Source organism: Microtus oregoni, unplaced genomic scaffold (assembly GCF_018167655.1).
Source record: "Microtus oregoni isolate MIOR12 unplaced genomic scaffold, Mior012 000022F_ref0000154, whole genome shotgun sequence".
NCBI classification, from domain to species: domain Eukaryota; kingdom Metazoa; phylum Chordata; class Mammalia; order Rodentia; family Cricetidae; genus Microtus; species Microtus oregoni.
In genome coordinates this window covers 13,522,902-13,537,862 of record NW_024543081.1, presented here as the reverse complement: position 1 = coordinate 13,537,862, position 14,961 = coordinate 13,522,902, and the positions used below count along the sequence as shown (strand labels likewise).

Here is a 14,961-nt window from a genome sequence, read left to right as displayed (position 1 = left end):
CCTTGAGCCATCTTTACAGCACCAGATCTCAAACTCTTTTTCTTCTCTTTTTTCTTTTGAGACAGGGTTTCTCAGTGTAGCCCTGGATGTCCTGAAAGTTGATCTGTAGACCAGGCTGACCTTGAACTTAGAGATCCTCTTTCCTCTGCGTCCCAAGTGCTGGGATTATAGGTGTGTGCCACCATATCTGGTTTTATGTGGTGCTGGGCATGGAACCCAGGGCTTTCTAGATGCTAGGCAAACATTCAACCAACTAAGACACTTCCCAGTCCAGTCTGTGTTGGAGGAAGGGGGGCCATACATGCCAGGCGTGTACTTTTGAGTAAACAGACTTGAGTAGCTCACACCGTGAGCTCTACCCACCCCTCTGTAGGGATGCATTGATTCCCAGTACCCTCCTCCTGGCTGGTGCTCTCATAAATTCCTTCCAGGAGGGAATATAGAGGCAGATGGGGACCTGCTCAGTGCTCCACTGTGCTTGATGTCCCTGGAAGCAGAAACCCCCAGGGAGACTCTGGCTGGGGAGGGGAAGAGCTGAGCACCCTTCTCCCTTCAGGTGCCAGCCTCAAGTGGGGCAGCTTCTACTCACCTGGTTCTTATAGAAGCAAAAGGTTGTTTTTGTGCTGTGTATGTGTCTTTGTGCATGTTTGTGTCCCTGTGTCCTGTGTAGTCTAGGGGCAAATGTAGGCTTTTCTCCTTTGTTCGGCCCTGAAGATGGGACATTTCGCAAACTGTGGGGACTTGGGGGAGCTACCATTCTGCCCTTACTCAACACCCCAGAGTAGCAGCAGATGGTGGGTGGCACCCCCACTTCAAAGGCCTCTCTGTTGCTCCCACCTGCCCCAGCCAGCCTCCCTGCCTGTGGAAAGGTTGGCTCAGGAAGTCTGCCACTCTGGGAAGCTCATCTCCTAGCAACACTGTTGTCTCAGACTGCCCATCTCCCAGGACTTCACAAGCAGCGCTGAGCACCTGGAGCTGAGGCTGCCTGAGGTCACTGGCTGTTAGTGTCTAGAGTCAGCAGCCTGGCCCTCACTCTCACCTGTCCCTTCTGTACCTCTTTTCAGGTCTCTTTTAGTGGCAAAACTAAAAAGGCACACATGCATGCACTCACACACACGCTCATGAACACTTCTCTTTTCTTCACCTTACCAGGGAGACTGGACTACAATTTTTTCTAGGTGTGCATTTAGTGTTTGCATTTTATATATTTAAATATTGTCTAGAGGTGAGCCTTGCATTGCCCTACACTCCTTTTTTTTCATTTCATTTGGTTTTCTGATGGGTTCCATATGCTCGGTCCTCCTGCCTCCGTTCCTGAGTGCTGTGTTTGTAGGTAGACCTCAGGCTGGCTCCCCTGCCCTTTCCATGTAGAAGTCCGGGTCTTGCTACAAGTACTGACTACATATTTAATTTTGGGGTTGTCCAGTTTTCTATACTTATCGTTCATTTATTCCTGAGTGCTACAGTTTGAGTTTTTGAATGACCAGCCCCACTCTCCCTGAGACAGCAGGCGCTGTGTGACTCTGTCACCGCTGGCTTTTTCTTTGACCACATTTCCCTGGAGTCTGCAGTGCTTGCTGGTGAGACCTCCTCTGCTCAGCTGTCACCAGGCTCTGTCATTCACCTCTTTGGACTTGTGTCGGCTTCTGTACAGCGTGGGCCACCTGTTTCCGTTTCTCCTTTGTTTGTGGTTTCTTCTCTCTGTTGGTCTGTGCCCATCTTTCACCAGCCTCCTGGACGAGCAGGTGCATAGGGGTGCTGACGTGAAGTCCAGAGTGTCCTTATTGAACTGCTCTGTGATTGACATCCCCGGGAAGGGACCGCACCTCGAGGGCGGGTCCTACAGGCTACTTCTCACAGCTTCATCTCCTGGTGCTGCTTCTGGGAAGTCTGCTGGATTCTGACCCTGTGTAGTCACTGGCATATTCTTTGGTTTGTCTGAGACAGGGTTTCTCTGTAGCTTTGGGACTTGTCCTGGAACTAGCTCTGGTAGACCAGGCTGGCCTCAGACTCACAGAGATCCACCTGCCTCTGCCTCCCGAGTGCTGAGATTAAAGGTGTGCATCACCATCACCCAGCTTTCTTCCTGCCTTTTAAGATCTTGTTTTCAACCTCTAAGTTCTGAAATCACAGAAGATAGAGTAATTAATATTCACCATGTTGACAGGCTTGAACTCCCCAACCTAGGACCTGAGACCTTCCCTTGTTTGTGTCTTTGATACTTTTCCTTTCCTTTTACAAATGATTTAATTATTTAAACTTTATCGTTTAGTTAGTAATCTGGAAAGAGATACTCACATCAGGACTCAGCAAGGTTGGGTTCCAAAACTACCCAGGTTTTGCTTAATTTGTCTGAATATAAAGTATATACTAGAGTTAAAGCAAGCCAGGACCACCCACCACTAGCCACAGCATACCTAATCTTTGTGTCCAGGTCCCTGTCACTTCATCCAGAGGCCTAGTTCCAGGGCCTTCATGGCTTTCTCAAGTATGAACACTCCTCTTAGCCATGGACTGAAGCATCCATTTGGTTTAAGTTTGCACAGGTAGGAGCCATAAACCATGACCTTGGTGAAGTCAGCAGGCCTGAGTCTTCATCAGGAGCTTGGCCTTACTTATATGCTCAGTGTAAGGGATTCAAGATCTCAGTGGGCTGAGCAGGGCTTCCAGCAGCCGCACATGGACTTGAAACACTTCTCCATCTTTCAGGTCTTTGGGAATGTCCACCCAGGGAGGGCATCTTTATGGTTCTCAGCTGTTCCTCCAAGTCCCTCGGAAGTATCGTCTCTTTCCTCTTTTCCTCTCTGGGATTCCTGCCGTGGGATGTCCTCCTGGAACGAGGCTCACGAGTCTCTCACGTCTTTTCAGCGTCTTTTTCCTGTTGCTCTCCAGGAGCTGTTGGTTGGCTTGCTTTTCACGTCATCATCTGTGAGCGTCCTTCCCCAGCTCTGCTTCTCTCACCTCACTGTGATGTGTGCTGGCTCTTCTCTGTGCTTCTCCGAGCCCCCTGTTCTTGGTGCTTCAGAGTTTCTTTTCTCTGGGGATATTAATTACGCTTTCTTCCGTATCAGCTCCTCCTTGAGCTCTTTGCATCTGTTTGATTTGCTTCTCTCTCTCTCTCTCCCTCTCCCTCTCCGCGCATGTGCTGTATGCATATGTGTGTGTGCACATGCAGAGGCCAGAGGAGGTTGTCTGGTGTCCTGTCTATCACTTTCTGTCAGGGTTTTTCTTTGAATCTGGAGCTAGACTGTGGCCAGAAAACCTTATCAATCTTCTGGTGTGCCCCAAACATCCCCCACCCCTCACCAGCTTTGGAGTTACAGATCCCAGTTGCACATGACCATGCTCGGCTTTGTGGGGATTTGAGCTTGCGTCTCCATGCTTATATCACCCTCTGAGCCATCTCTCTGCCCCTGCTTTAGTCTTTTACCTTTGTGTTAGAAAGCATCCTCAGATATCTAATGTCTTCAGCTTTGCTTCCTGATAACTGGGTCTTCCAGTTGAGCATAAACAGTCTTCCCTGTCGTGTTCATACAGACATGAGACAGGTGCCGTGTGATTCTCCACAACATACGATTCCTGTCTTCTGCTCAGAAGATGCAGGCAGGTTGTGTGAGCAGTGGGTATGGGAAGAGGGCTATGGGAATGGTTGCGTTTCTGCCAATCTCATTACCGCCCTCAGCCGGGCCGAGTTCTAGCCCTTTAGACACACACTCACAGCCTGAAGTTCTGTGTGGAGTCTTTGGGTCACTAACCCACTTGCAACCCACAACCTCAGCTGCACGAGACTGGGGTCCTCTGGGCTCTACCCTCCCCTTTTTTATTTTTTTTATATTTATTTATTTATTTATTATGCATACAATATTCTGTCTGTGTGTACGTCTGCAGGCCAGAAGAGGGCACCAGACCTCATTACAGATGGTTGGGAGCCACCATGTGGTTGCCGGAAATTGAACTCAGGACCTCTGGAAGAGCAGACACTGCTCTTAACCACTGAGCCATCTCTCCAGCCCCCCTCCCCTTTTTTAAAATGAGGTTTTGTTTCATAGCTCTGGCTGGCCTAGAACTCACTGCTTCTACCTCTGCTGTGTGCCATCACACTCAACTCTGAGACTCCCTGTGTAACCTAGGCTAGCTTTGAGCTTGCAGAGATCTCCCTGCATTACATGAGCCGCCCACCTGGCTCTTTTGGGGTCCTTGTTGGCACCTCCTTTCCTCCAGGACAGCTAGCCCAGAGCATCACCCAGAGCTTCTGTTGTCTCCCAGCAGTGACCGCTTTGGCATTCTTCCTGCCCTTGGTAGTGTGCTTCTTATATGAGGTCAGTCCAATTGTCTAGTTGATTTTAGAGGGGACAGCTATGTGTTACACTCAGGAAGTGTACAACTATACTTGTGTAGATGACAGGGTTCCCATTCTCTAAGGCAGGGGCTGAACCTCAAAGATGTTGAGCCCCTTTCCCAGGATGCTTCAGCTCCATACAGTGTAGCACGAGTAATAAAAACCCAGAGAAGATATTGGGGTTCAAGCTGAAGATCAGAAAAGCAAAGCAGTCAAGCCACTAGAGAGATCTTACCCCTATCCTCAGTGTGACTGTAGACTGCTATGCTCTCCACCAAACCTCAGACTGCGGACTGAACCCTCCTCCCATCTTATAACCCTCTATAGTGCTGGTATTAAAGGCGTGCACCACCACCACCTGGCCTCTTTGGCTAACTAGTGTGGCTGCTGCCTAGCCTGTATGGCTCTCTAATGTGGCTAGCTTTGCACTCTGATCTTCAGGCAAGCTTGCTTTATTATAACACAAATAAAATATCACTATAATACAGCACTCAGCTGATGAGGCTGTAGTTCACACAGCACTGGGAAAGGTCACAGGGCTGAGTGAGAGACAATTGCCGTATGCATTTTGGTGTCTGAGTAGGTTTGGGGTGAGGTAAGAGCCTGGGACTTGGTGACTAGAGGCGGAGATGCAGCTTCCTCTGCTCCCTGCAGTATGCTGTGTTACACATGTTTATGTGGTGTTTACAGTTTGGCCCAGGTTCTTCATCATCATTAGCACATTCTTACCTGCTAGTTACCAGGTGGAGTGTGTATCGCACACCACTACACAGTGTGAAAACAACTGCAGGGAGCTGCAAAGCTTGCCCAAAATGACCTGATAGATGCCTGGTTCTCTGCAGCCAGGATTAGCCGTATGCTGGGCTTGGTAAAGGAAAGGGAAGAAACCATTGTTTTCCCCCAGAGAATTGTGAGCTCTCTGTTGGGAAGAGTGTACGTGCGTAGGAGGAATGCAGTGTCCTTCACCCCGTTTCAGAGTTCAGATTCTTGTTTTCGAGGTAACAGTCTAGATGTGTAGCCCTGGCTGTCCTCAAGTTCATGATCCTCTTGCTCCAGCCTTCCTTGTGCTGGCCTCACAGCTGAACAGTGTTACCCTTGGCCCAGAGCTCACACCTAGACACACTGAATCTTGTGTGTGGCCCAGAATGAACAAAGATCCATAGGCCTGGGGCCAGCGAGATAGCTCAGCCAGTGAAGATGCCACCAAGGCTGATGACCCGAGTTTGTTCTCCAGGATCCATCTGACAGAAGGAGAGAGCGACTCCTGCAAGTTGTTCTCTGATCTCCACACGCATAATGTGGCACACGTGTGTTCACACATATATACAAATAAATGTATGTGAAATTTTTAATTGATTTTATTGAGTTATGCATTTTTCTGCTCCCCATCCTCTCTCCTCCCCTTTCAACCTTCTCCCATGGTCCCCATGCTCCCAATTTACTCAGGAAATCTTGTCTTTTTTATACTTCCCATATAGATTAGATCCATGTATGTATCTCTTAGGGTCCTCATTGTTGTCTAGGTTCTCTGGGATTGTGAATTGTAAGTTTGTTTTTCTTTGTTTTATGTCTAAAAGCCACTTATGAGTGAGTGCATGTGATAATTGTCTTTCTGGGTCTGGGTTACCTCACTCAATATGATGTTTTCTAGATCCATCCATTTGTCTGCAAATTTCAAAATCCTGTTATTTTTTCTGCTGTGTAGTACTCCATTGTGTAAATGTACCACATTTTCCTTATCCATTCTTTGGTCGAGGGGCATTTAGGTTGTTTCCAGGTTCTGGCTATGACAAAGCTGCTATGAACATAGTTGGGCACATGTCCTTGTGGTATGATTGAGCATCCTTTGGGTATATACCCAAAAATGGCATTGCTGAGTCTTGAAGAAGGTTGTTTCCTAATTTTCTGAGAAATCGCCAATATATGTGAATTTTTAAAAAAAAAAAATTTTAAAGCAATTGGCCAGTTTGCTCTCAGTAGGACACCCTGACAGTTAATGATGCCACTAGCCACAGCTCACAAACAGGAAGTGTAGGAGCTCAGTGGATCTAAGTAAAGGGAGAGAGCTGATGGGTGAGGGCTCAGAAACAGCATGTGGGCTGCCAGAAGCAGGGACAAGCAGAATTCACAAAGGATGCATTCACAGGGAAGGAAGGCTTTGGAGCAGTGTGGAATTGGGGACAGTTGCTTAGGGGCAGGTCCCCTGTCCAGCGGAGTTGGCTCATTGAACTGTGATTGCCTAGGAAGGCCACGTGCCTCTGGAATGTGGGAAAGAATGTTCTGAGTCTCAGTGTACAAGCAGAAGGGACTCCTGTCAGAGCAGGCAAATTCCATTTTGCAGACATATCCTCAGTTATCTGGAATGTCCCAGACAACTTAGTCATTCCGGATCAACTTAGAGTTTCCGTGTAGCAGAGGCAGAGACCAGCTGAAGATGCTCAGGTTTGACAGGAGAGAGCTGGGAGCAGCCAGAAGCACATAGGACCATCAGTTCTTTATGGTACCTAGCCTTCCATAGGTGGTCAGGGAGCATATAGTGAACAGTATATGACTTCTGGCCTTGGGTGCAGCTGCAGGGACAGCTAGAGGACACTTCTGAACAGGTTCGCACCGACGTCCTGATCTCCCAGGAGCTGTTTGTGGGGCTCACAGCTGAGAAACTGGGGGGACCATAATGACTTAGACTGTAACCTCCTGTCCAGGTAGTTACTGGCTAGAGAAGTTGCCTTTGGGGGTTGGAAGGGGCCCCCATTTCTGCTGAGGGTTACCTGCCTCTGATGCCTGCATCTAATGATGGCCAGCCAGGAGGTCACAGCTTCCTTCTCTGATGATGATGCTGATAAGAAATATTCTTTCTAATTGGTGCACGTCTTTAATCCCAACACTCGGCAGGCAGAGGCAGGCGGATCTTTTTGAGTTTAAGGCCAACCTGGTCTACAGAGCAAATTCCAGGACAGCCAAGAATACACATAGAGAAACACTCTGTCTTGAAAAAAAAATATTCTTTCCAAGTCAGGTGTGATGGCACTTGCCTGTAAGCTAGCATTTTTGGGGGATAGAGGCCAAAGGATCTCTCCCAGTTTGGGGTCAGCCTTACCTACATGATGAGTCCCTGTCTTGAAAAACAGGGAGGGAAAAAGGTTTTTCATTCTGCTAAGCTGAAGTCCTCCTGGGATCTGCCCTGAGACTGTGGCCCTTGTCTGGAGTGTGGACAAGCCTCTAGTATAGTCCTGTTTGTTCTTGATCCTCACCCTCCTTTCCTGATGGCATACTCTTGTCTATAATTTGAGATGTGGTTTCTAGAATGGAGCAGAAAGTTCTAGATGTCCGACAGTCTAGGGCAGGAGTAGGAGAGACCATCAGTTCCCTCTGAACTGTGGATCCCATGGTCACTGATGTGTCCTGGAGCCTAGCACATGGCCTGGTATTCAGGATGCACAGGGGCCTTCCTGGAGACCAGGTTTGGAACCATGTTAAGAGTGTGGTAGGACAGAAATCTCAAGGTCCAAATCAGGAGCAGAAGGAGACGGAGTACGAGCAAGGAACTCAGGACCGCGAGGGGTGCACCCACACGCTGAGACAATGGGGATGTTCTATTGGGAACTCACCAAGGCCAGCTGGCCTAGGTCTGAAAAAGCATGGGATAAATCCGGACTAGCTGAACATAGCGGACAATGAGGAATACTGAGAATTCAAGAACAATTGCAGTGGGTTTTTGATCCTACTGCACGTACTGGCTGTATGGGAGCCTAGGCAGTTTGGATGCTCACCTTAAGAGACCTGGATAGAGGTGGGCAGTCCTTGGGCTTCCCACAGGTCAGGGAACACTGATTGCTCTTCGAGCAGATGAGGAGGGGGACTTGATCGGGGGAGGGGGAGGGAAATGGGAAGCAGTTGCGGGGACGAGGCAGAAATCCTTAATAAATAAATAAATAAATAAATAAATAAATAAAAAAGAGTGTGGTAGGGTAACAGCCTGCTGCCTGAGTTACACCTCCTGGCCCCTCTCTGTTCCGTGGGGCCTGTGTAGAGGCCTCTGGTGTAAACGCTATTGCTGAGTGTTTGGATCTTTTCTTTGTGAGCCTGTGTTTTGTAGGAAGGGATGGATTTTTCCAGATGGCGGGGGGCCTGATTTGACCAATCAGGTCATGTCTAAGGAGTCTTTTTGTCTCCTCTCTCTGAGAACTGGTTGAGTCCATTATTGACTCGTTAATGGTTCTCTGGAGTGAAGCAGCACCCTGGCTGGCTGTGTACTTCTAGGCAGTCCTGAGCTGAGAGCTGAATGCAGTGGTAGTCTGAGCAGCTCAGTCAGAACTGGCTGTAGCTGAGGCTAGACCAACAGCCCAGGCTTACGGCACAGAACGGGAAGGGTGTAAGCTCAATGGCAGGTCCTCCTCAGGAAAGCATTGCTGGACTGCTTGGCAGGAAGAGATGATGATGCTGGGCCCTGTGGTTTCTCTGAAGGTTTCCTTCCAGGCCTACCAAAGGGAGTCCTGTGACAACCAGTCTGCAGGGAGGCCTGTGGCCTGCCCTGGGCCTTTGCTGCAGACGCTTTGCTTTGGGGCACCACATCTATCCCCTCGGTTTTCATCCCGTCAGTGTTAGTTGTGGGTACAGGTACCAGGGTTTCAGTCGGTACTGGAGGCTGGACTCCGTTCCTACCTGCAGTGTGTTCACACCCTGGAGAAAGCCTCACGCCATTTATTGAGTGCTGTCCTAGGAGCCTAGCCTCCAGTGGGGCTTCATGGCCACTGCTCTTCTCACAGTGGGCCCTCAGGAAGCACTTTTCCCAGTTCACAGAGGAGGAAGCAGGCACAGAGAGCTTGAGAATCCTGCCTAAAGCCATATAGCTCCTAAGTAATAGAAGCATGGTCCATAGATGGGCGGTTGGGCTCAGGGGTCCATGGCTCTTTGCCCCAACTTTTTGCTGCCCTGTATCCTGAAAGGGTCAGCTATCATCAGGAGCCTGCCGGGGTTAAGCGCAGCTGTGCTCAGCCCCTTTCCTTGCTGTTGTATTCTGAGGGACCGTTCTGCTGACCTGAGTACTCTGGACTTTCCACAGCCTTTGTCATCTATAACTTCCTGAGCCTGTGCTATGAGTACCTTGGGGGAGAGAGTGCCATCATGTCTGAGATCAGGGGGAAGGCCATTGAGTAAGTACAACAGTGTTCTGACCCCCACGTGGGCACCCACAGCCATGCACTTGGACATCCAGACCACACCCATGCCCGTGCTCTGCTTGCCTTGCTCTCTAGCTCCTTCCTTGTCCTCTTTGTCCTCTCCTGTTTGCTTTCTCCTACAGTTTTTCTTGTTCATTCAGTGCTTTCTGGGCTATTTTGTGTGTATTGCTGGCCCCACCCGGGCCCTGGCTTGTTTGATGCAGAGGGCAGCCTTTCCATCCCACCCTTCCCATTTCCCAGGTTTTTCTACTTGTCTCCCCTAGGTCAAGCTGCATGTATGGCACATGCTGCCTCTGGGGAAAGACCTACTCCATCGGTTTCCTGCGCTTCTGCAAACAGGTATGTATGTGCTCAGAAGCAGCCCCAGGTCAGGAGGACCAGGCTAGGGACCCAGGTTCAGACCTGCATCTCAGAGGGCAGTTCCTGTTGCATGCTGACCTGTGCCCTACCAGTGGAAGTCACCTGGCCCCCAGCTGTCCCCAAGCTGATCTGGAGACACCGAGTTAGGACCATCTGCTAAGGTGGGCAGTGAACATCCTGGAATACCCAGCAGCCTCGGGCCAGGGAATCTAGTCTGGAGTCTTGTTCATTTGGACTGAATTGTGCTGAACCAGAAAGCACCCAGGAGTTGTAGCCTGTCAGTCTGAGAACTCATCCCTTTGTCCAGGGCTGGAGGGTTTAGGTGTTAAAGATACATAGCAGACAAGACTGTGTGGTCCCTGCCCTCTCCCACATTCCAGTTGGCAGTGCTGCAGCTTTTGGTTTCCTTGACTACCACTTCCTGGCTAGAGTTGGACTTCTAGCTTCTCTGGCTATGTGACCTCAGATTATTTGCTCAACCTTTCTGAGCTTGTTTGTCCTTTTATAAAATGAGGGTGGCAGTACTTATCTCAAGGGGTAACTAAAAGGAACAGATGAGGCCGTGGGTGTCAGCCGTTAGCACAGCTCTGGCTCATTCAGGGAGACACAAGCTGAGGGTGCCACACCCAGTCTTCGTAACTGCCCTTGGCCTCTGCAGGCCCTCAGTCTGTCCCTCCAGCATGACCAAAAATAATCGAGAGAAATGCGCTCCCCCCTCCCCGCCAGGAACACTGCAGCCTACCCTAGGGCCACCCTGTTTTCATCCTCTATGGAGAGCTCAGGGCCCACAGCACGGCTGCCCACACAAGCAGCATGTCAGTAGACATGCCCAGGCTCCAATTCAGCCACTGGTTCTGTCTCCCTGAGGGAGCCTCAGGATCTCTCTTGTGGAGTGGCCCAGAAGGGGTTAAAACTGTCCTGGTCCAGGGTGGGGCTTGCAGAGCCTTGTTTATGTGGTCCAGCCACCCGGTCACCCTGTCCAGGCCCAGCTGTGACTCATCCCCACTTTTGATCATTACATTGTCCTCAGAGTTCTGCTCTCAAGAGCAGAGCAGAGGTCACAGCCAGAGCACAGTCGGCCTCACCATCACCAGGTGTGGGTCATTCCCTGCTCTGTGGGCTCTGAGACTCTGCTGTTGAACTTGACGTGGCAGGCCGGCAGTGAGAGGAGAATAACACACGAAGGCTCCCAGCAGGCGCCCCAGCACTCATAGTATCTTCGTTCCAGAGCCACAGGGTGGGCCAGGATGTCCTTGGGCCCAGAGCCCAGTGTCTGAGTCTTTTGGAGCACTTGTTAAAAGTGGAAATTCCTGGGCTAGGGCTACAGAGTGGTGGAAAAGCACTTGCCTCACATGTGTGAGGTCCTGGGTTCTGTCCCTAGCACTGCCAATGAAGAGGAGAAAAGGGGGAGGGAGGAGGGGCAGACAGGGAAAGGAGGGAGGGGGAGGAAGGGAGGGAAGATGTTTGGATCAGTGACCCCAATCCATCCCAACAGAGTAGAAAGGACTGCCCACTCCTGGGACTGATGTCACTTTGACATCTAACCTGGTTTGCGAATCTCAGACTGACCCATGGAATAGCTGGACAAAGGTTCTGAGGTCTGCTGACTTGGGCTCCAGTCCTTCGTCTGACCGTTCAGCTCTATGCCTCAAGTTTTCTTGTCTGACTGCTCTTCTTCCTTCCCCGAGCTCGCTCTGGGTGAAGATTTGCAGTCCAGGGATTGTGTAGGGCTTTCTAGTAGCAGCACGTAGCTCTTCCTGTCACATGCTCCTTTGCCATGGCACAGCCCAGTCCTCAGTGGGGCAGAGATGGGTTCCCAGGCTGCCCTTCTGCTCCAGCCACTGGTCCTATCCAGAGCCATGCTCTCCAAGGCACGTGTTGGAGTTTCATGTGCCCTCTCCTTTACTCAGGACTTCCGGCTGAGGATGAACACTTTTAGGTTACTGGGAGCCTGTGGATGACGCGGACATCCACTTCCATCCCCATATTTGCAACCCTGTGCCGTGGGCATGGGTTACTTTAACATTGCCCAGGTGGCTACCACTTGGAGCCCAGGTGATTGCCTGAGAGACTGCAGTGGATAGCCAACCAGGCCTGAATGCCCACGTACCTTTTCAGGCTCCCACATATTAGAGGGATGTCTTCTCCCCACTTGCTGCTCTTGAAGGCCAACTCCAGGTTACTCAGACCCTGGTTCCTCAGAAACCCTGACCCAGGCCAGAGCATGGGTCAGGGAAGCAGAGGCCTTGTCCTCACCCGCTCCCTGTATGGCTAACTCCTCCTTAGAGCTCACTTGTTCAGAGAATGCGGTCCAGGACCTGCTGTTCTCTCTAGTGCCCACTTCCTGTCCTTGTTCACACTCTGCCCTGGGTGAGCCTCTGCGTGAACTGCACCTTTGTATGTATGCATGCATGCATGCATGCATATATGTATTTATTTGCATGAGTGCATGCATGGGTATGACTTGCAGGAAGTTGTTTCCTTCCACTGTGTGTCTTGAGGATCAAAGTTAGGTCAGCAGACTTGGCAAAGAAGTCTTTACCTATGTCTTTACCTGCTGAGCCCTACCCTACTGGCCTGAAGCTGCTCCCTCTACCTGGATCCTGCCTCTCTCCATCTTCCTGAAGGCCCCTCATCCTCTGAGCCATCTCTGAGGTGTCTTCTACTCCTGGTCCACTGGGCCCTATATTCTTAGTCCTTGAGTCCCCAATATCATCATGTCTCTTTACCCATCCTGCTTCCCCCTGCACACAGTTCCCTTTTCCTCCTTCCTAGGAACCAGCATAGGCTCAGCTGCCAGAACTGGTGCTTTCCCGCATCCCTACTTTATCCTGTCTTGTTTGTTTCCCAAATAGGCCACCCTGCAGTTCTGTGTGGTGAAGCCACTCATGGCCGTCAGCACTGTTATTCTCCAGGCCTTCGGCAAGTACCGGGACGGGGACTTTGAGTAAGCAGGGGTCCTCCCTGGGACTTATGGGTATATTGGCACAAGGGTGGGTGCCCTACCTTGACAGATCCTGTACGTGTTTTTTTTTTTTTCCTAAATTGCATGGGACTCAGACCTCCCTGACTCTCAGCCTGAGCCTGGCAGTGGCCATCTTGCACTTGGTCTTAGCGAGTCACATCCATATTAATATTTAGGATGCATAGTAGTTGTTGTAATAGGAGCAGCAGGGCTGTGTCCCCAGCACTCCGGCCACCTGCTAGCTTATGCCCCGAAATAATTACACGGACACTGTATTCTTTTAAACACTGCTTGGCCCATTATATCTAGCCTCTTCTCGGCTAACTCTCGCACCTGGACTAGCCCATTTCTAATAATGTGTGTAGCACTGAGGTGCACTTACTGGGAAGATTCTAACCTACGTCCATCCTGGGCCGGAGCTTGATTGAGTCTGCCTCAGAGAGCAGAGCTATCGCGTCTGCCCGGGAGAGGGGAGCATGGCGTCTCTGAGCTCACTTCCTCTTTCTCCCAGCATTCTCTTCTGTTTACTCCCACCTATGTTTTAACCTATCAGGGCTAAGCAGGTCTTTTTATTACTTAACCAATGAAATCAACAGATTGATATATGACACTCCCACATCAAGTAGTAACTGTGGGTGAGTCTCAGAGGGTGGTGGCTACTCTAAGACAGGTTCTAAAAGTGAAGGAGCCTGGGAGGCAGTCTTTAGCCCTAGTAGAGTCACACGGTAGACTCTACTGTGTGAACTGGCCACACCTTTTCATTTGTGGGTTAGTGAAGGCGGCCTTATACCTGGTCCCATACTGTGAGTTCTTCTTACTGCCTGGAACGTGTACTACAGCCCACTGAGGTCAGGAGAGCAGAACAAGCTTAGGGGTATCCACTGTGACCTATGGCCTGCAGCATAGCCCTGGCTTTCCTCTAGTGCCCTCCATCAGGAATGGGTTCAAAGCAGGGTCACCATCTGAGTGAGTGAAGCAGGAGTGGAAGACTGCCTGCCTACAGACACACCTCTGTAGCATACTCCCAGTGTGTCCCCCTATCCCATCCCCCCCTCCAGTGGTCATTGTGCCTTCCTTGCTGGAGAGCACAGCCATGACCCATGGAAATAGGTTGTAGGCAGGGCAGAGGAGGGAGCAATCTGCCTTCTCAGGGTCGGTCCCAGCCACGGCATGCCTGTTCCACAGTGTCACCAGTGGGTACCTCTATGTGACTATCATCTACAACATCTCAGTCAGCCTGGCCCTTTACGCCCTCTTCCTCTTCTACTTCGCCACCCGGGAGCTGCTGAGTCCCTACAGCCCTGTCCTCAAGTTCTTCATGGTCAAGTCCGTCATCTTTCTCTCCTTCTGGCAAGGTGAGTCTCCTCTCGGCCTGGTGATCACAGCCCCGGGTCCACCTCCCACTCCTGCTCATATCTTCACAACTGAGTCCCAGGCCAGAGTGCTGTCCTTTATGTCCTGCCCTGGAGCTCAGAGATGCCTTGGCCACTGGGCATTTGGGAGGGCTGAGGCTTCTAGGAAACTTCAGTGCAGCCTTGTACGGTTAGTGATGTCGCAGTTTTCCGACTGACAGGTAGCTGCAAGGATTGGGTTTGCAGAGACCTTGACTTTATTTCATCATTCCTGCCTCCAGGAGCAAATGAGCCCTCCTGTACCCTGCAGTGTGTGGCTATCCTTGTGGCTTTGCATGAAGGGCTAGGGAGGGGTCCAGTGTGTGACCAGACAATGCCTCTTCCTGTCCAGGCATGCTACTGGCCATCTTAGAGAAATGTGGGGCCATCCCAAAGATCAACTCAGCCCGTGTGTCAGTGGGTGAGGGCACTGTGGCTGCTGGCTACCAGGACTTCATCATCTGTGTTGAGATGTTCTTCGCAGCCTTGGCCCTGCGGCATGCCTTCACCTACAAGGTCTACGCTGACAAGAGGCTGGACGCTCAAGGTATGAGCCAGGTTCCTAGAGCAGGACCCCAGCCTCATGAGGTCAGCTCCAGAACCTCCCAGCATCTTATAAGGGTTGACCCTGTCTCTTCTGAAAGAGGGGCTAAAGAGGTCAGAGCATAGGGGTTTCAGGTCCCAGAGGGACCCCTGGTTTGTTTCTGGAAACTTAAGTTCAGCCTT

At 50.7% G+C, this 14,961-nt stretch overlaps 1 protein-coding gene across 2 annotated transcripts in view; it reads left to right on the top strand.

Annotated features, from left to right (window-relative positions):
• Tmem184b (transmembrane protein 184B) overlaps positions 1–14,961 on the top strand; it is a 45,408-nt gene that overhangs the window by 25,855 nt on the left and 4,592 nt on the right. For both annotated transcript variants that reach the window (XM_041672356.1, XM_041672355.1), the window contains exons 4-8: positions 9,402–9,492; positions 9,783–9,858; positions 12,735–12,826; positions 14,030–14,199; positions 14,588–14,782. In XM_041672356.1, coding sequence (XP_041528290.1) covers positions 9,402–9,492; positions 9,783–9,858; positions 12,735–12,826; positions 14,030–14,199; positions 14,588–14,782 — 624 coding nt within the window. The remainder of the gene's footprint in view (positions 1–9,401; positions 9,493–9,782; positions 9,859–12,734; positions 12,827–14,029; positions 14,200–14,587; positions 14,783–14,961) is intronic.